Genomic DNA, 19,328 nt, shown 5'->3' on the forward strand with positions numbered 1-19,328 from the left:
TATTTTAAGCCCACCTCCAGTTACCTGAAAAGCTCCATCCTCCTAATTCTGTGAATCTCATTAAAGATCAAAAGACATCAGCAAAAGACCAACAAATTGAATGCAGCTCTCAAGGCAAAGGTGAAGATAGAGAAAACATAACCTAATGGTTTGTAAGTCAGCTGTACTGGAAGTCTGATACCTGGACTAATCCTGATCATGAAGAGGGATACCCTACACAGCTCTCCTCAAAGCAGCTAGTCATCTAGAGATTTTGTGCAAAGTATTAGAGCAGGTGGATTATTCTCAGCAGGACTTCTGCAGCAGCAGTTAACATCAGGACTGAAGTGCTGCCTGTTGTACACAAACCTGTGCAACATTCAGGCAGTCCAGAAGGAGTGTTCTGGTCTGGGAACAAGATTTTGTCAGAAACACTCACTGTCTGTTAACTAGAGTCCAAAATCCAGCAACAAAGACCTTCACTCAACTCTCCGTTAAGTTGAATGATACATGTAATGTACTGGGGCCACGGTAGGGGAGGTTGGCCTGAACACAGTCACAGCCCCACAACATTTTCAAGGAGGAAAGAACAGAGTGACCACAACTCAAGGCACTGAGCTGGATTTATTCATTTGACCATATCAGTATCAAACTAGAAATCACCTGTTTAAGATCATGTGTTAGATAGAAGGAGCATTAAATAACAGAGGTATGAAAAAGAGACTGTGCTTCAGAAAAGATTCAGTGTACAACATACACAGTATGCCATTTTTACACAAATGCTTATAAAGAGTCATCCTAAGCATTAAAAAGAGTTTTATAAAAGTTTACATTTTCATCCCATGGGATGTACAGAACTATGCAGTTTACATAGTTTTACTATCATCCAAAACATCATGTTTCAAATGTGTGAGGCACAGCAAGAACAATACAATTCCATTTCCATAGGAACATAAACACAGCTTGTCACAAATGACAGGCTTTCCAAACCATAGCACTCACGGCAATTATACATGTGTAAAATTTTAAAGTATTAAAAAGCAAGAGTCTGGAGCCTGCCCACTGTTACCACTAGGGAATAATATTTGCTCTACCCTTGAAAATCATCCACAGTATCCTTGCAGTAGCTGTAACACAGGAAGCAAGTGGAGCCACTGCTGTGCTTTGTCAGGGCCAGCTTAATGTGCTATTCCCAAAGCCAACCAATATAGTCAATGAAGGATTACCTACACCCATGGAAAAGAGGGACAGCACCCTGCTTAGCTCTGACAGCCCAGGGAAGACACAAAGTTAATACACATCTGTAACCAAGTGATGCTTTGGCTCCAGCAACAGCTGACAGGAATTAGCTCAGCTTAAGGAAGGCCCTGATTTCCATTAGGAATGACCAGAGACTGGCCAAGTCTCAGAGACAGAACAAGACTGAACCCATATTTGGATAAATGAAGATTTTTTTGGTTTTTTTTTGGAAGGTTCTCTCTAAGGACAGCTCAGATAGACTTGACTCTCACAGCCCACATGCTCAAATATTTTGCAAGCACATACATTTTATACAAGTGCAAAGCCCAGCACAGGAAGATATCCTGGATTAAGACATTCCCAGCAGTGTTCTTTTTGCCATCTGCTTGATGGTGAACCAGCAGATGCTCAAATATTGTTGCTTGGGATCAGCTTATCAGAGCCCCTAAGGGTTTAGCTTAATCATCTGTGCAATTAAACACTATTCACATTTTACAGCCTACAATGGCAATATTTTTATATACAAATTTGAAAATCAAATCCTAAAATAAAGTTTTAAGAGGTAGAGGTCCATTTCTGACCTGCTGACACACAATGTTACTGAGTTAGTCATATTCTAGGGCTGGTGGTCCCCTAACAATATTGAAGTAACCAGCTAGAGCTCCGAGGTCTATGTAGAGCGATCTTTGCCTCTTTAATAGGTCTGACTCTTCCATGCTCCCAGTACATAATGAGGAATCTAAAAAGGAAAGAGAGAAAGCATGTCGTTATTGGACAAAGAGCTACATTAGTTCAGTTTCATGGCTGCAGACATTACTGGAATAATTGGCCTAATAGTTGCTCTTTTTTATCTGTGGTTTAGAAAGCTTAGTTTTTATGGACAATGTAGCACAAACCTCATAAAATAAAATGGAAGATACCAAATCAACCCACAACTCTAGGGCAATGAAAGATAAGCAGTTTGATGCTCAGAACAGCAAGTGTGTTCAACTCTTTCAACAAACTCTCCGTCAGGTGGGCCAGCTAGAGAGATTCCTCATGCCCTGAGCCATAGTGCTAAAGGAGAGTTTAGTGCAAGAACACACTCTTAGATTTCTGCTAGTTGAGAATTCCCCTTCATTACAGGGAAATTTTCATCTAAACAGATGACATCCTCTTTGTGTGGATGGGTGTGACAATACAGAATAAACATTGAAACATCAGTCTCAACTTATTTTTTTGCTTTTAATTTGAAGTTTGAAGAAACCTTTCTAATGGCTTTCTAATTCCCTGAATACTTGTGTAATGAGTGCCCTGGAATTTTAAGTAGCAAAATTGAAGTTCCAGTTTAACAGTCAAACATTTGTTCATCTTCAAAAGAATTGATTCTGATGGCCTGAACCACTCAAAGAACTATGCACCCAAGCGGCAAAATCCAGAGGAATCAAAGCCATTCTAGATGCAATGTGTTTGATTTATATGCTAAGTAGATTCGTTGCAAAAAGTATGAATTACTCCATGCAAAATTTTGCACTGATATCTTTTCAAATTCTTATCACAAGCAAATAAACCACTTGTCTGTGATCAGTTTTTAAATGCTTTCCGTCAGGATCCTCCAAACTTAATTTAGAAGTAGAGGAAAAGCATCTTGAAGCCTGTTAGCAAGTTGCTGGCAACAAATATCCCTTGGTCTTGATACTATCTGAAGACACGCTGAGTTCTCTAAGGGATTATTATCCTTCATAAAGTACTTATTAATGTACAAAGGAACCATGTTCTATCCTACAGTCATTTTTGGTTTTAAAACAACTGGCTTCTACTTTTGCCACTCAGCATAATTACAGCTATAGTTTTGTGTGTGTCTTAAAGGAGGCACTAAATGTAGGAGTTTGGGATGGTGGTGGTTATTGGACCTTTTTTTTTTAACAAACAAATTACTAGTATCAATGAAACATCTCCAGTACTGTGGCAAATTAAGGCAATTTGGGACAGCAGCCTATACTTCATGAAGATGTGCCCTGAATGACTGCCATGACTTTCTCATGAGCCAGCCCTTCCGGAGCTGCAGAATTCAGGCAAGTTCTTCCCCTGGTGAAGTGTTTTACATAACACTTAATGAGCTCTGGGTCTGATCTCATCTGATTGGGATTTTTACTGGTGTCTTTCCAGAAGCTTTTTGAGTTTCATTTGTTTCTAAACACTCAAATCAAGTTTTGACACAAAGTGAAGTCTACAAAGTGTACGGTAAGTGAACTTGATATCATTACCTGTAATGTTTTCTGGCAACTGCAGCTCCTTCCTTGCAAGTAGTCTTTTCCTTTCAAACAATGCCGAGTCCAGACTCTGGCACCGTGGCTGCTCTTCGGGAGGCGGGTGTAAGGCTTCATGTTTCAGTAAGTCTGCTGCAGACAGCCTATGACTAGGATTCCTTTCTAGAGCTGCTTCTAGCAACTCTCTCATAGAAGTGCTACAGTCTTCAGCAATGTCCTCTAAGGGGGGAGCTTGCTTATGTATCTGTTGGAACAAAAAAATCCCACTGAAACAGTTATTCCAAAAATAATGGAAGAGGAAGTCACAGATAACCACACGAGTTGTCTGGGAATTCCCCAGTTACAAATCATCACCTCTGTAAGTTGTGCTGATCAATTAGGACAGAACACATAACTGCACAAAATTCACCTTTTTTTTTTAATAATCATGTTTTATCATAAATTCATGAAATCAAAGCAACTCCAGGCAACCCTAAAATCCACTGCAATACAAATTCACCTGATTTCTGTACCACACTGGATGAAACAGAGAATCAAATTTGCCAGGCTTCAGTTTATCTCTATCTTCTAAGCAAAACATACAAGTAGAACACAGATGGGTTCATTCGAATCAAGTTTCACACTGTTCTAACCCTGTCCTTGCAATAAATCCAAGCAAGGCCTGTAAATTGTAACACAAACCACAGAGGATTCCAGTTAAGCCTCTGTCTTGCCCTAAATGATCAAAATCCACTTCTTCCCTCCCTCCCCCGAATCAAAAACTATGATATCATCTCTCTGACAAATACTGAAACTGAGCTAGGGCTTTGCTAAGGAAGGATGCTTACAATATAGAGGTAGGATGGATACGCAGAACGAGGATATCTGTTCACCCAGGGTGGGATGCCGGTTTGCATATGAATAATAGTAGCTCCCATGCTGTAAATGTCTGCTTTTGTTGTGTGGCCTCTGCAGAGGATAACTTCAGGGCTCATGTAAATCTGTGAAGAACAGTAAAAAAGATTAATCTATAGGGGAAAACAGCAAAGACAAATCATGACATTTAGCGATCTGATAAGGGATCACAAAATCCCTTTGAGGGAATGCATCCGACTAGTACCTACAGCCTAAAGACCAAGCACCAGTTGGGGAATAGATTTTTCTGCTCTGCTCATTACCGCAGTCAAAGGGATTTTCTAGTATGGCACCTGAACAAACTCGTATTCCAGGTTTGCCCTTGCCAAACAGGCACAGCTGAGTGGCTGGGGGTCTTAGCTGAGCTTTGAGAGGCTGAGCTTCAAGCCACAGCTCTGTGTCATTCAGCTGGGTAGAAGGAACCTCATTCGTCTGCAGCAAAAGGAGGTGCCTGAATTGCCAGTTAGTTTTGCCAGGCACTGCTAGGACTGCCCTATTCTTGAACAACACAGGCCTGCGCTAGGCTAAACGGGGTGATCCCACTGCTAGCCACTCAGCTGGGGGTAGGAATTCACTCCTCAAATCCCTGCTACATTGGATACTACATAACTCTTCTGGGCAGATCTGACAGATATACACCTTCCTGTCTTCCATACTCTTTCTCCCCTCTTCCCCTTATCTGATGACCTGCATGTTGGGGCATTATCCTAAAGAAACAGGATAGTGAGGAACAAGCCAGGTCTCTTCAGACCTACATGCCCTTTTTACCATGTTACCCCCAGAGCAGCTATTAAGGCAAGCATCCTTCTTAGATCCTCTTTTCAAAACCAAAAATTCAAATCTCATCTAAACCAAAATATAATTTCCATCTAAACTTTTCACTGTTTCAAATGTTTGTGGATTTGTCGAGCAGGATTTAGTGGGAAGTTCCTGCCAGTTCCAGGCAGTTCAGAGTGCAGCTGGAAGAGAACCAGACAGGCAGGTTACAGGAGGTACACCCCACAGCTGGCAGGAGATGCCAGCACAGCCCTGCCACCACTGCTGGCTGAGGGAGTAGGTTTCAACACAACACAGGCACAGCCCACAACACACTAGGTTAGCAAGCCACCCTATTTGCTTCTGGTTTCTACTTTTCCCTCACCCAACTTCCCTCTAAAGTAGCCAAATAGAACTTTAATTAGTTCAAGTAAGCATGCCACAAAGAATCATGTTAAAAGCCATTAACTGACACAAAATCAGGAAGTTACATGTTTTGACTAATTATCACAGATAAAGAATGGCTGCGGGTCTCACGCAAATTCCAAAGAATATTTCCCAGTAAATCACATACCATATCTACAAATACTGCTTCTAATAAGAAGCATGTGCAAAGGTTCAGCAGGTGTCTACAGCTACTTACTCCTATACATTGCTTTCTTCAGGGATAAGATAGAGTGCGTCACACCTCCCATGTTAAAGTCTCAGAAGGAGCAAAGAACAGAATTTCTGCTTTTGTAAAAAAGGTCATTAGCAAATACAGTGCAACTTGAGTGAAATCTACATAAACAAAAAGCAGCTGCCTTCTTGAGGAAAAGAAGGATGCTAGAAAGAGAACCTGTCTGCAGTCATAGTCAAAGTGTGGAAATGGTCAAGATGCACCTTGATTGCAGGTGGACATAAAGCAAAAAGGAAACATGCACCAAAGCTGTCATTTCAGCCTGATTTAGGCTGGCCTAAGACTGTTGCCAAAAAAGTAAGCAGCTCAGGTTCCAGGTACAGTCCTCATTCTCACTCTTTCCGGCTGCTGAGCTGGCCACTTGTCTGCCAGTCAGACCAGAGACACAACCCATCCCCAAACCAGTACTTTTCATTGTGTTGTGCTAATTTTAGTTTAGTATTCCTGCAAATGAATCACACCTTCCATACTCAACAAACCGTAGCAAACATTTTCCTCCCTTCAAATGGTTGTAACTGAAGCTTAAGTATTTTAACAAATTGACAGAAGCATAACAGAAAGGCAGCAAATGCCCAGAAAATGTATTTTCATTTCATCACAACCATGGTATATTGTGCTGCACACATTCTGCATAGTGTGCATACACCCCAGTCTTTTCATGATACACCAGTTAACCAAGATTTAACTTTCTTTCAATCATTCTGACCAGAAATGCAAGTATTCATTTTCATAAACACAAAGAAGATTCACTATATTCAGACTTTCAGTGCCATAGCAGCAAATAAAACCCCTAAAGCTGTAGAGGAGAACATGCACAGGAGAAAGGTAACTCCAACTGCCACTTCCTTCTTGGATACCAGTCCTGCCAATACTAGATGCAAAAGAAACCAGCGAGTTCACAGGCATGGTGGTGCATAGCAGTGACAGAGTTCCAGCAAGGGCTTGCACAACTACATGCAGAAATAGTCCTCCTGGACAACTGCACCACTTCTTAAGGCTGTATAATAGAGGACGAAAAACATAGGAGGACTTTGGAGAGCCAAAATCTTCCTTTGAAAATACCAAGAAAAAAACAGTTCTATCAAAGATTATAGAAGACATTTGTGGATGACTGGATTAGTCACCCCACAATGCTTGAACACAGGCACTGAGGAGAGGAAGATGCTTACGAGGAAGGCTGTAAGCAGAGAAAGCTTATAGACTAGCACTTGTGATATTCTTCTAAGTACTTGATTGATTTGAAAATCTTCTTTCCCAGTATTCTCTTTGCAACCCTGCTTCTTGCTGTGATGCTGCAGCAGAACAGCAGGATTGTCGGTTCCAAGGACTGGTTACCTCTTACCTGAGACAGAAAACACCAAGCACTGCCATATTTCAGAGTTCTGGAGATTATTCTTTTTCCAAAGACATGACTGCAGGTGCTCAACAGTGCAGGATAATTTTCTTCCTACTAAATTGAAACCTAAGTGTTTTTTGCACTTCTTACCAACATGAACTTGGCCTGTCTTCTAACAGCCAGGAACAAATCAGAATAGTTTGGGTTGGAAGGGACCTTAAACATCATCTAGTAATTATCACAAGTCCACTCTGCAAACACCTCCACCCTTGAGAAACACCCCACCAGGGCTTCCAACTCATTGCCACAATTTTTCTTAGTCTCATTAACAGAACACACACACCCCTGCTCCCTGAACGAACAAGCAAAAGTCCAAACCAAACCAAAATAAACCCCCCACGAAGTATAAACACAATGTCAGAAAGCATGTTGCTTCCCATACAGTAAGCACATTAAGCTCTTTCCTCACGACTAGAAAGATAGTGAAAACAAGTGCTCAAGTATTTTCCCAAATATCTTGAAAACAAATAAACAAACAAGCCTGATATTCTGTGAAATCTTGGTTTATGCTATCCTGCCAAGGAGTGAAATGATCTTTGTCAGCTATACAAGCACCTCCTTTAAACGCTTGCCTATACTGTGGAAGACTATCAAAATGGTAAACACCAACATTTCAGCTAAAGGTTTCCTGTAAACAACCTCCTTAAACAAAAGAGAGCATGCAAAGCCACATTTGCAGCAGCTATCCAAGCTAATTGTTGCTGCTTCATTGTTTGCTAAAGCTCCAGCCCTGGAAACACTAAGGCAGGAGTGTAGCCCAAGTGACACGCAGGACCTCTGTGCGCTTTCAGAGCCAAAGTCACTGAGAACATTTAAAAGGACTTCCACCTCCATCACTGTAATGCCTAAGCAGCTTACCAGATAATCATCAACTGTGCCACACGCAGCCCCCAAAAACCAAGACAGTTACACATTGGTGGGGAACAGAGATTAGAAATGCTAAAGGATGAAACCCAGAGGTCTGTAATTTCTGTGGTTTCAAAGGAGGAGTCAAACTACTATGTTGAGCAGGTCATCCCAGTCCATAGCCGGTATCTCAGAAGAAATCTTTCTAGAGCAAAGAACAAATTCCTGTCTGAAGCGTCTTTGACCAGCAGCTGATTCACTACAAACAACCCTCCTCAGATTACTGTTCCTTTGTTTGACTTCAGTGAAGCCAAATTCCTCTTTGACTTCAGATTTAATAACAGCTAACAAATGAGATTTCAGAGAAGGTGACAAGGCTTTCAAAGTGTAACACCCAATTCTCCATTCAACAAGTTGAAAATAAAAATATAATGAAGATAATATTAATGTTTGTAACTTTTTGATAAGTCACCATAACTCTGTTTTGCCAAAGCTTCCACCTTCAAGCTCCAAATTTGAGCCCTAAGCATAACACCCATGGGAGTAATACAACATAAAGGCTTTTGTCCCTCTGGCTTCTTACCTCTGTTCCTCTAAGGTCTTTGGGATAGTAAATGTCTTCAGTCATTTGAACACTTAGGCCAAAATCCACCAAAACAGCCTTAGTTGACATAAAGACAATGTTGCTCGCTAAAAGAAAAACAAAATGACAACATTTGAGTTTCTAGCACACATGGCACATATATTACCACCTGCTTGTTTCATTTTGATATTAGTCTGAAAAGGGAGATTAGCACAACCAGTCTCTATAGCTGACACGGTCATTCTCCTTGCCAAAACAGGTCTGTTAGTGATTAGGTCAAATTTTGCGTCATATCTTAAACATCAAATTGTACTGGTTTACATAAAAGAAGCAACATTTGGTTGTTTTGCTAGCTAAAAAAATAAAAGAGAGAGACGGAGAAAATGGCTGAGGGCAAAGGAGGAAGGTGTAAGGCTGGCAGGCATGTCAGCACAGCGAGGCTTGCTCTGAATACATTTAATAGCCTCCAAGGTGGAGAGGATGCTGTGCAGATCTGGCTATAAAGAACACAGCTTCTGCTCACCAAGGGGTTTCTCTACACTAACAATTTAAATGAAGACAGCATCAGAGAGGAACTGAGTCTCTTCCACAGCAGCCACATTGGCTTCCTGCACCGATCAGCACGAGAGGCTCAGTGTGATGACAAAGGAGACACCACTGCTGCAGAAGTAATATAAGACAGAGATCCAGACTTTTACCAAACTGCAGCAATATCTAGGACCTTAATTCAACTTCCTTCATAAAACTCTGCCAAAGGCACGACTTTGTACCCAGAGGCTTTCTTTGCAATTGTACTTCTGATCAAATATTTATGAAGCACTTTGTGCAAGCCTTAAGAAACTAGTGTTTGCTGTTTCAGAAGATGTGGACAAATGGAAGTCCCCAGGTTACACAATAAAAAAAGCATTTTTCTCCCAGAGAAACCTGTGGGTCATTTTCCATCTCGCTGCCATCCAGTGGGAAGACATGCTTGATTTCAGCGGTACTGGTTCCTGAAGCAACCCTTGATCGATCTGCCTCCCTATCAGTGCCACAAAACTACATAAATAAATCTGTAATTTTAGGGATACCTTTGAAGATATGGATTTTAAACACCACAAAGAACAGTGCAGCAGGCCACACTGCCACAAAACCGCAAGTTCTGATGTCTGTTTGGGACTGCACCCAGACACAGACTTTGGACCAACATAAGGCCGAAAAAGGCTGGGAAAAGCAAAACACATTCACATCTGCCACGTTCACGATGGCCCAGTTCTCCTATCCATTATCAAGATGCAGTGGGTTGGGTTTTGGCTGGTTTTGGTTTTAAATCTTTTAATTCACGTCATTCTTACTGCCAATTACAATAAACCCATAGGAAAGACTCTTACTACAAGCAAGAAAGCACAACTAAGGGGAAAATTAAGCAGTTTTATAGTTGTCAGAATCTCAAATGCTTACATCTGAAGTAGTGACCTACATTAATTTAAAAAAAGAGCAAAAATCAAGATAAAAATCCTGATACTCTCCTTCTGTCAACTATTTTTTGTAACACTTCGGTTTCAACATTTCTATTTTAAACCACTAAGTTTAGCAAAAATTAACTCACAGAAGAGATAAGTCTTTAATAGTTGCCCTGTTTCTAGTAAATCAGAATGTATCTGTCTGCAGAGGTGAGGTGATATTTAATACTAAATTAAATTTAATGCATTAAAATTAAATTTTAAAGCAATTTAATATTCATGGCAGTGCAAGTGGAAGGTGGGCATGGAAGCATTCAGGATGAATTTATATGAAAAGAGGGAAACTTCTGGCTTAACACAGTCTGAAAATGTCATTCATTTTCTTTAGGTTTTTATTTCAAATTGAGTTGCTGAAGAAAGGCAAAGGAACTATGACTTTTGAATCTTCTCCACTGAAATGAATTCATAAATAGTGTAAATAATGATTATTTCCATAACCTGATCTTGTCATTTGTTGAGCATTATGAATACCTCCCTCCCAGATATATGCCCCAGCTCAGTCTCATGCTCTCCAACGAAGCCTCACTCCAGCTTGGATCAGAAAGCACCTCAAGGAATCACATACACATACGTTTGATATCATGGTGGATAATCCTCTTGGAGTGGAGAAAGTCCAGTCCTTTCAGAATATGCTTTGTCACCCAAATGATTTCAAATTCTCTCATAGGACCACAACTCTCCAGCTTTTCCATGACAGATCCTCCCTCTCCAGCTTCCATAAAGAGATGGATTGTTTCATCCCACAAAATAGCACCATATAATTCAGCAATGTTTTCATGACGGAAACATGCCTGTATTTCAACATCCGATGGCTTGAACTGTTCCACTGGGACCTAGAACATTGAATCAAAAAAACAGAAAAGCAGATGAAAAACCAAGTTACCTGTACTAATACTAGTCATCCTGTAGATCAAAATGGAAGAAGGAAGCAAAGCACTCATCCACTTGTTAAAATACAGAGCTTTATTTTGATCCTGTGACTTGTTCTTCCTTTCCAGTTAAGATACATCCTCTTTGAAGTTGAGAGAGTTTTTGGAATCATGCCCAGATAAAAAGTGCAATCTTCCAGAAAAAGCAATGTAGCAAGAGTTATTCCTGTCAAAATCCAGTGCTTACGCAAAAGCCCTATGCAAACTTCCTGGTGAAGGATAAAAATCCCACTGCTTTTTCCATTAGCTTTGTGCAGTCTAATCTACTCTACCAGAACTGTACACCTGTCCAACACACAGATCAGTGCTTGCAGTGCTCACAGTCTACACACTACCCCTCCCTCAATTACTGACCTCAATTCAGGCCTTATCAGCACTGTTTTACAACTTACAAGAAATGAATCCTGCTTTAAAGCGAGCACCCAACAGCTCGCTTATTTCTTTAAAAAGTACTGATGGCAGATTACCAAGACAATAAAAAGCAGTGTTTACCTACATACAGAAAGGCTACTACTGCTCTTTTTATTCTCCTTCCCTCAGACTCATCACTGTGAGCTAAATAAGAGGCTAATATTTTTATTTCCATGAGAAATACTGTTCGTATTTTCAGAAATATTAGGAAGCCTTAATTCTACAGTGGGCTATGCAGGAGTAGCAAACTAAATCTGTCCACAGGTAGATGTACAAGCTGCAAGGGAAGGATATACAGCTGCCTCCCCAAATCTTTCACATGCAGAGGTAATACAGGCATTTATTCATAAGCCAGGGGATATAAAGCAGTGTTCCAGATGAGCTTTTTTCTGGCCCTAATTTGCTGTTCAATTCAGATTCAATTCAGAATAGTATGTTGAAAGGTAAAGATGAAAGAAAATGGCTTGTGTAAAAATAGAGGGATGCTCAGCAGTTTTCTTGAAATATTTCACAACCTTATGCTCAGTCAGTGCCCAATAATGAGAACTGCACGTAAACTGAGCTCTCAGGGACATTAATGGCACCAGAGCAAAGAAAACTTCTGTCCAAAGACCATACTTAAAGGACAAGATCCTAAAACCATTTGCAGCAACAGGGTTTTGCTATCACCTTCAGCCAGGTCATGACCTCATGCTGATATTTTACCACCATGAGTACAGCAGGACAAGTAGAAATTCTTCTACCCCAACACTGCAGCAGGCCTGCCCACATAGCAGTTGCACATACTTCCAGATACTTTCAAAACGCTGACACTTTTGCAGCCTCAGAGCCAAAAATTAAACAAGTTTAACTGTTAAAAGCATGCATTTTTCCTACCTTATGTCAGCCAAAAACCCCGACAATCATGAGTCTAACAGTGGAATTTGATGCCAACATATTTGAAAATATACTGCATGTACTAAGTTGTACAGTATTTGCTCAGAGAGAAAACTACTGAACTAACACAGCATACCAGTTTGCATGCCATTCGTTTCTTCGTTTCTCTATCTTGGGCTAAGTAGACCTTCCCAAAAGCTCCCCGAGGAATAAAATCAGAGCCAATGTTCCTGTAAGTCAGCTTCCACGGAAACAGGAGCACATCTGAGTCAATTTGATAGCGCCCATTCTTGGGTGTGATCTGTGGAGTTTACAAAAAAAAAATATCACAATGAAGTTATATGTAGTGGAAATAAAACAAAAAATATAGCACTTCTATACGTGCATGATGCATGCAATCTGTTCTGCAGTCTTTATTTAGAAACACCAAATGGGAACAGCATGTGAGGTGTGGCATTCATTCACAGCCCAGGCATCCACGTTTCTCTCCAGTGACTAATTTACAAAGTGTAAGTTGCAATTAATTGTCTTGAAACAACAACAACAGCAGCTGGGTTAATGAAATTATCTGCCTCTTGTTATTAGGTTTACCTGCACATGTTTGTCCTTCCTGTAATCTGCTAACTCGTTATGCCACATACCTGTTACTCAGACGCTACCTTTTACAATGTGAGCAAGAGTTTCAGCATTTCCTAATATCACATGTCCTGCTAGGGGAACACATTTTAATTTGCCATCTTTTATCAGAATTTCTGCTCCCAATTAAAAGGATGAAGAAGTCTGCTGCAATTTTATCAGTTTTATACTGTAGTTCAAAAAAAAAAAAACCTTTCTTCTGTAGTTTCTTAATATTCTCTCAACTGAAGAATTAGTAATGTTTCCTGTGAATGTGCTTCCAATTAATTCAGGGATATACAGCATTGTCAGTATCTGGAATATCATTAACTTGTTTACTACTACTTTACAGAGATCCTTGAAGATCTGTAAAAGCACATCAAGGGCATTTCTCACTTCATGTATGCCACATGGTCTCACGTACAGCTCTTCAGCAACCCTTTTTAAGATAACAGCATATTAGAAAGATTATTTGGTTTAGAATTCTTTTTAAGATGTAACACACAAAATCTTTGTGGACTTTAACTACCCCCATGTTTTTCAATTAGGAAAGTATCTTCTTGACTGCTAAAACTGTCATTTGTGTCTAGTATCCACATGAAATAAGTTAATCCTTAAATGTTCTTAATTTTAGGGAGGACAAGTTCCTAACTATTGGGCAGAGTATGTGTCTTTTAATAAAGAGTGTTTTGGTTAGGATATGCTAAATGAGCCTTCTCTCTACTTATCAGAGCCAAGAATAAAAGACTCTAGCGACTCCTGAGCGCTCATTTCTGCATTTCAAGGGGTTGAGACTAGCTAATCCACACGGGTTACGCCTATCCTGGAAAATAACACAGACCAATTGAAGTGGATTTGGAGAGCAAGAGAGCAATAACCAACCCGCTATTCACGTTTTCTGGAGGCTTTCAGGACTAGTTGCTAGCCTAGTCCTGTAGAGTGACTGCTCGTTTGTGGCTATAACACATCTTTCAGTTTAGTTTCAACTGAAAGAAATCCAGCTTGCACACTCTAAGACCCCCCCGTGATGCAAGCCACAGTGCAGTCAGTGGGGGTCACCAGCCTATCAAACACTGTGAATCCTAATCAAAATGCTGCAGGTATTTACAAGTTAGATGCACCTGCTGAAATGCATGTACAGGTGATGCCCTGCCTCCAGTCCTCAGTTGCTTAATGGGGTCACGTGCACCTAATGGTACTTGGTTCATATCAATTGTATGCATCTGTAGAAATAATATGTAAGCAAAACAACCACCAGTATGTAGAACAGTGCCTATCCTAAAGTATAGGAAACAATATTAGCAAGTATCATTTCAGTGTTACAGAGTTTAAGTGACTTGTTTTGCAATACTGCAATGCTCCCTCCAAATCAGAATAAAGAAATACCCTGTGCTATTCCACACCTGCATAACCAGTAAGCCTCAAGTAACCAATGTTGACTTATAAAACATAATATATGCAAGATATTTAAGATGCTAGTTGTAAAACATCCTAGGGAAATAAAGCGGCAGGACAAACATACATGAATAAACTTCTGTTTCATGATTGTTTCCAGACCAACTGGAATTACACTAACAACGACACCAATATCTACAGATTTGTGCAGAACACAAATCATTTTAGGGAAAAAATAATCATATCTCAAAACAATGTATCTATATTTGAATTTAGCAACATGTGACATTACATAATACTGTAATTCTGTAAGTCACAGTTGATACTACACACTATTTCTCCTTATATTACTACTTCTTCTACTTCATGCATATAGAGTGAAACTACACTAACTCAGCAACTACACCAAAGTAGTTCCTAGACCTTTATTTGTGAGTTTTCAATAATGAACTCTTTTTACTACATGAACATAAGACACTGAAAAAACCTTACTGTCTCCCAAACCTCTAATCCATCACAGTTATAGCTTTTGCTTTTTTTATTGTGCATCTTAAGTCTGTACTCAATGTTGGGAAATGTTTTCTAATCTCCAAAGATACCAAAAGGCAACATACGGTGGATCTTTCCAAACAAAAGACCTTCCTCTATAGCTGCCTGAGACTGCAGGGGCTAGACTTGATAGCCTCAGAGATTCCTTCCAGTCCCAGGTTTGCACAATGAACAACAGCCTGATTGTTACTCCTGGGACTAGGAGAGATCTTCAGGTTCATTAAAAACTTCTAACTCCTAATATCCACTAATTTTCAAGTAAAAATAAGAGAGACGTACCATATTCAACAAGATTCCGGATTCTTGCTGTCTGCATCCTTTAAATTGTTTTGCAGTATTAGACACCTGATTTGCAAAAGCAAGCAGGTCTTCCACAGTCCCGTATTTGACGGAGGACATCAAAGAAACCTCCCTCTCACAGAACAGTAAAGATTCTGCACGTTCTTCATTTTGATTTGCCTCTTCACACACTGTAATTAAGCTGTCTTCATAGACTGCAAGGTCTCCATCTGGATAAAGGTTTTCCATGATGTCTATGACCTCAGACATATTTAAATCAGTTAGGAACAGGTCAATCTCCTCTTTGCTATCACTACCTGTGCTCATATACTCCATTACTGTCCACTTTGCAAAACCACTCCTGAAAAAAAAAAAAAGGAAGACACAAACCTGAAAACACTTTTCACCTGAATTTGTTCTAGCAAAGTAAAAATGAAAAGAGGCAATCAGGGTGATAGACAACTCATCATTATACAGTAAGATTTAAAATTATCAATTTGCATAATGAAGAAAAAACTTAATTAGCAGACTAGGTGAAAAGGAAACGGAGAAGAAGTCTTTACTAGTGAAGTTCTGTTAGAAGTTATCAGTGAACCTCCTCTGTCATTCATTCTTGGAATTTAATTTGATAAAGCTTTTCATTAGAGGACCTGGCACAGCAAGGAAGTACAAACAAGTTACATTTTCCTGGACACGCAAAAATGAAGGAGCATCCTTGATACAAATGAACAAATTGATTATTTGGAAATGACCGACAGAGAGATAAAACCTAACCAATTGGTTTATCCACAAGTTTTTATGAGTAATTAATGTGATGTGTCCAGAAAGTGGAGAAGGTCATGGAGCAAGATCATTCCCCTAATAATAAGCATCTATTTTTATCATTGCATAAAGCACAAGTCACCACCTGAGATACACAACCCATCGCTTTTGCAAATAACTGACCAGCACCAGACTTTAAGAGAAATTTTCACCAGTTTTGGAAGAAAGTCAGAAATGCAGCTATCCTAAATGCAATGAGCTTTTGAAGCAGTTTCCTGCAGATTTTTCTACACTCACTATTCTAGCAATAACTTTTTATAAAAGTCCTGACCGTTTTGCTGAAGTGGACTTTCACTACTAGAAACTGGATTCAACATCCCAAGACGACCTTTCCCAACCCAGGTTCCTACTTTATTCCAGAGAGAGTTACTCTATTAAAATTAAAAACATTTGCATGGTCAGTCATTAAAATACTTACACAAATATTTTTCAACACATGTATGTCTAGGAGCACTTACCTTGTATTTATCCTGGTTACATCACACAAAACCATCAAAAATTTCTCAATATAATCCCTGAAGTCGTCATGTTTCTAGAACCTGTATTTACCACCAACAATAATTTCACAGCGTTCTGTAGCAGTCTATTAAAAAAGAAAACAAATAAAACCATGGCATACCAGCTCAAGCAGAAGGACTGGTTTATACTCATGTGATTGTTTGCTTCATGGAAAGAAAAACTAGTAACCACAAGGCTGAGATAACAGGGGATTTTTTCTTTCAGAAAGACAAAAAGATGACAGCTCAGAAAAAGAATCAAGCTACTGCATGATCACCCAGATTTCCAAGTAGTAGTGAAAAACAATTTTCCATAGTTCAGTCCCAAGTTTTATTCTGTCTGCCTCATGCTTGCCAACAGCAAAGAAGAGAAGGCTCTCCTTTTCCTCTACCAGAACAAAGTATGCCGCCTTCTTTAGAGAGCTTTCACTTCCCCTTCTCATAATCCACTGCAACCATCTATCTTGGGCAAAAAAATAACAACCAGACAAAAAGACACTTAAAAACAAACAAAAAAAAAAAAAAAAGAAGAAAAAAGAAAGGCAGTAAGCACAACCTATTTATCTCAAGGACAAACAGCAGACTCGATCCCCTGAGGCCATGAAGCAATGCCATTTACCCAGGTACAGTTTCTGGTTATGATCATTATCTTTGTTACCCTCCCCGCAGGGACGTGGAAGCTTTGTGGCAATATTTCTCATGGGTTAGAGTATTTACGTCAGCTCTAACGTTGAAGAAAACCAACTAAAATGACGCAGCTGACTTGGCAAAGAAACTCGGGCCATGTGCTGCGCGTTCAAAAGGCAGGCTAGGACAGCCCAGCAGATGCAGCATAGGAAGAGGCAAGGGGAGCCCCTGCAGCACCACGCGCTCTCTTTCAAACCCCTGGGGTGATGTAGCAGAACAGTACCGTGCCCCCCTGGCCCCGCCAAGATTCACACAGTGACTTTCACCAGCAATCCGCACCAGCTCACCCAGTCTCAAGTCAACCTGACAGCACGCCCAGCATGAGGGCAGCTGGGAGGGAAACCTTGTGGTCACGAGCGCTACTCAAGTGGGGAGCTCCCAGTCTTCATATCTGGGCTGCTGACAGAGGTCGGGTTTTTCCAACCTACACAAGAAATAAAAGATGCTAGGGGCGTTTTCTAACCCCTAGCATCCCACCTTCCTGCTCTATGCCCAAGCTAAGGCGGTTAACCAAGCCTGAAATTGTTTACTCCTTAAGATACTTCTATTTTTTATCCATTGCAGGATTTTTATTCATTGCTTTTTCTGGTGCTGAATTAATGGGGTTGGAGAGAAAAGAAACAGTCCAGTCAGAAAAGGAACTGAGAGACTTCATCTGTAAAATCAGGTAAAGTTAGAAACTAGTCCTGAGGGACTTTCTTAAGAACAACATGAGCCTCTAGATGCTCTAGTCTTTTGAGGATAAAGACAAGTACATACCACAATTAAACTAGTTCGCTCTCTGGTAACATTTTCATGCATCTTAGGCACCTTATACAGTTTAGACCAACTGCAGCTTTCCATAAGCGCCAGCTCTGCTCTGTTCCTCAAAATGTTCCCAAACTACAGCACAATACTAATATTCTCAACAGTTTCACTATCACTCCACAAGCTCTGCAATCCAGTTAAATACAGAAATTGCGTCAGTAAGTGTAAAAAACTTATTACCTACAGTGGAAAAAGAAAACTAAATGTAAGCACTTCGGAGAGTTGCTAAAGCACAAGGCTCTTTCACCAGTTCCGCCATTATTTCAACATCATCATATGAGTCAATTGCAAGCCAAGACTATTTCTCTATTTATTATGACTAGTTTTTCCTTAAATCCCTTTTTCTGAGAAGTGTGCTACTTGAGAGCACTATTAAATCCACCATATTAAAGTAAGAGTAACTGGATACCAGACTTCCAAGACCCTGTGGGACCTTTTTGTGTCAAGTATGAACAAAACAAAACAAACAAACAAAAAAACACCCCAAAACAAAGAAAAAACACACACACACACAAAATAAAAAAATAACCCAAACCTGCATAGAATGGCTCAAAATAATCACACACCCACAATAAAGATTCCTCATGCTGCTTTCAGGAAACAATGTTTGGGTCTAAGTAATAAGCATTTGTCCAGCAATTGTAAAGTAGAGTAAAATAAAGTAGAGTAAAATAGACGAAAATAAAGTAAAATAGAGTAAAATAAAGTAGAGTAAAATAGACGAAAATAAAGTAGAGTAAAATAGAGTAAAATTATTTTAAATAGAGTAAAATAAATCCTTCATTGCTTTTAAGAAAAGTTAAAAGTAGACATCGAAAAACACAATCTCTTTGACAAATAGGTCTGTTCTGAAAGGATAAGCAATTCCAATTTTACATCACGCCGATTTTCACCTGGGGAAAAAGAACCATCCCCCCAAGCTCTGTGGGGGGCAGAAGCCCCTCCCCAGCAGCGAGGACCCCCCTCCTGCCCTGCAGCCGATTCCGCTGCCCGTGCCGGCAGCCCCCGCCCCTCCATCCCCACCACACCGCAGCCCGCCCGGTGCCCCCCGTCCCCGCTCACCCGCGGGCGCGGCAGGGAGAACCGTGGCTCTGTCTGTCCGTCTGTCCGCCCGCAGCAGCGCCGGGACCGCGGGGAACTCCCCGGGGGCGGGGAAGGACGCAGGTAGCGCCGCCCTCCGCGGGGAACGCGGGCGGCTCCCCACCGGGTTTTTGTTTCGGTTTTGGGATCCGGGGCGGGTGCGGGTCCCGGGCTGGAGGCGCTGGGGAAGCCCTTCCCACCGCCCCGGCAGCTGCTGCGCACGCTTAGGTGAAGCGTCACCCCAGCAGAACTCGGAGA

At 40.6% G+C, this 19,328-nt stretch overlaps 1 protein-coding gene across 1 annotated transcript; it reads right to left on the reverse strand.

Annotated features, from left to right (window-relative positions):
- Positions 1–595: 595 nt before the first annotated feature.
- On the reverse strand, positions 596–19,165 carry MAP3K8 (mitogen-activated protein kinase kinase kinase 8). Its single transcript, XM_054060213.1, has 9 exons — positions 19,053–19,165; positions 16,458–16,582; positions 15,178–15,538; positions 12,476–12,640; positions 10,695–10,956; positions 8,622–8,728; positions 4,295–4,447; positions 3,465–3,711; positions 596–1,957 (listed from the first exon to the last, which is right to left on the reverse strand). The coding sequence occupies exons 2-9, from the start codon at positions 16,490–16,492 to the stop codon at positions 1,824–1,826; spliced, it is 1,464 nt and encodes a 487-aa protein (XP_053916188.1). The 5' UTR covers positions 16,493–16,582; positions 19,053–19,165; the 3' UTR covers positions 596–1,823.
- Between the last annotated feature and the right edge of the window lie 163 nt (positions 19,166–19,328).

Source organism: Cuculus canorus, chromosome 2 (assembly GCF_017976375.1).
Source record: "Cuculus canorus isolate bCucCan1 chromosome 2, bCucCan1.pri, whole genome shotgun sequence".
NCBI classification, from domain to species: Eukaryota; Metazoa; Chordata; class Aves; order Cuculiformes; family Cuculidae; genus Cuculus; species Cuculus canorus.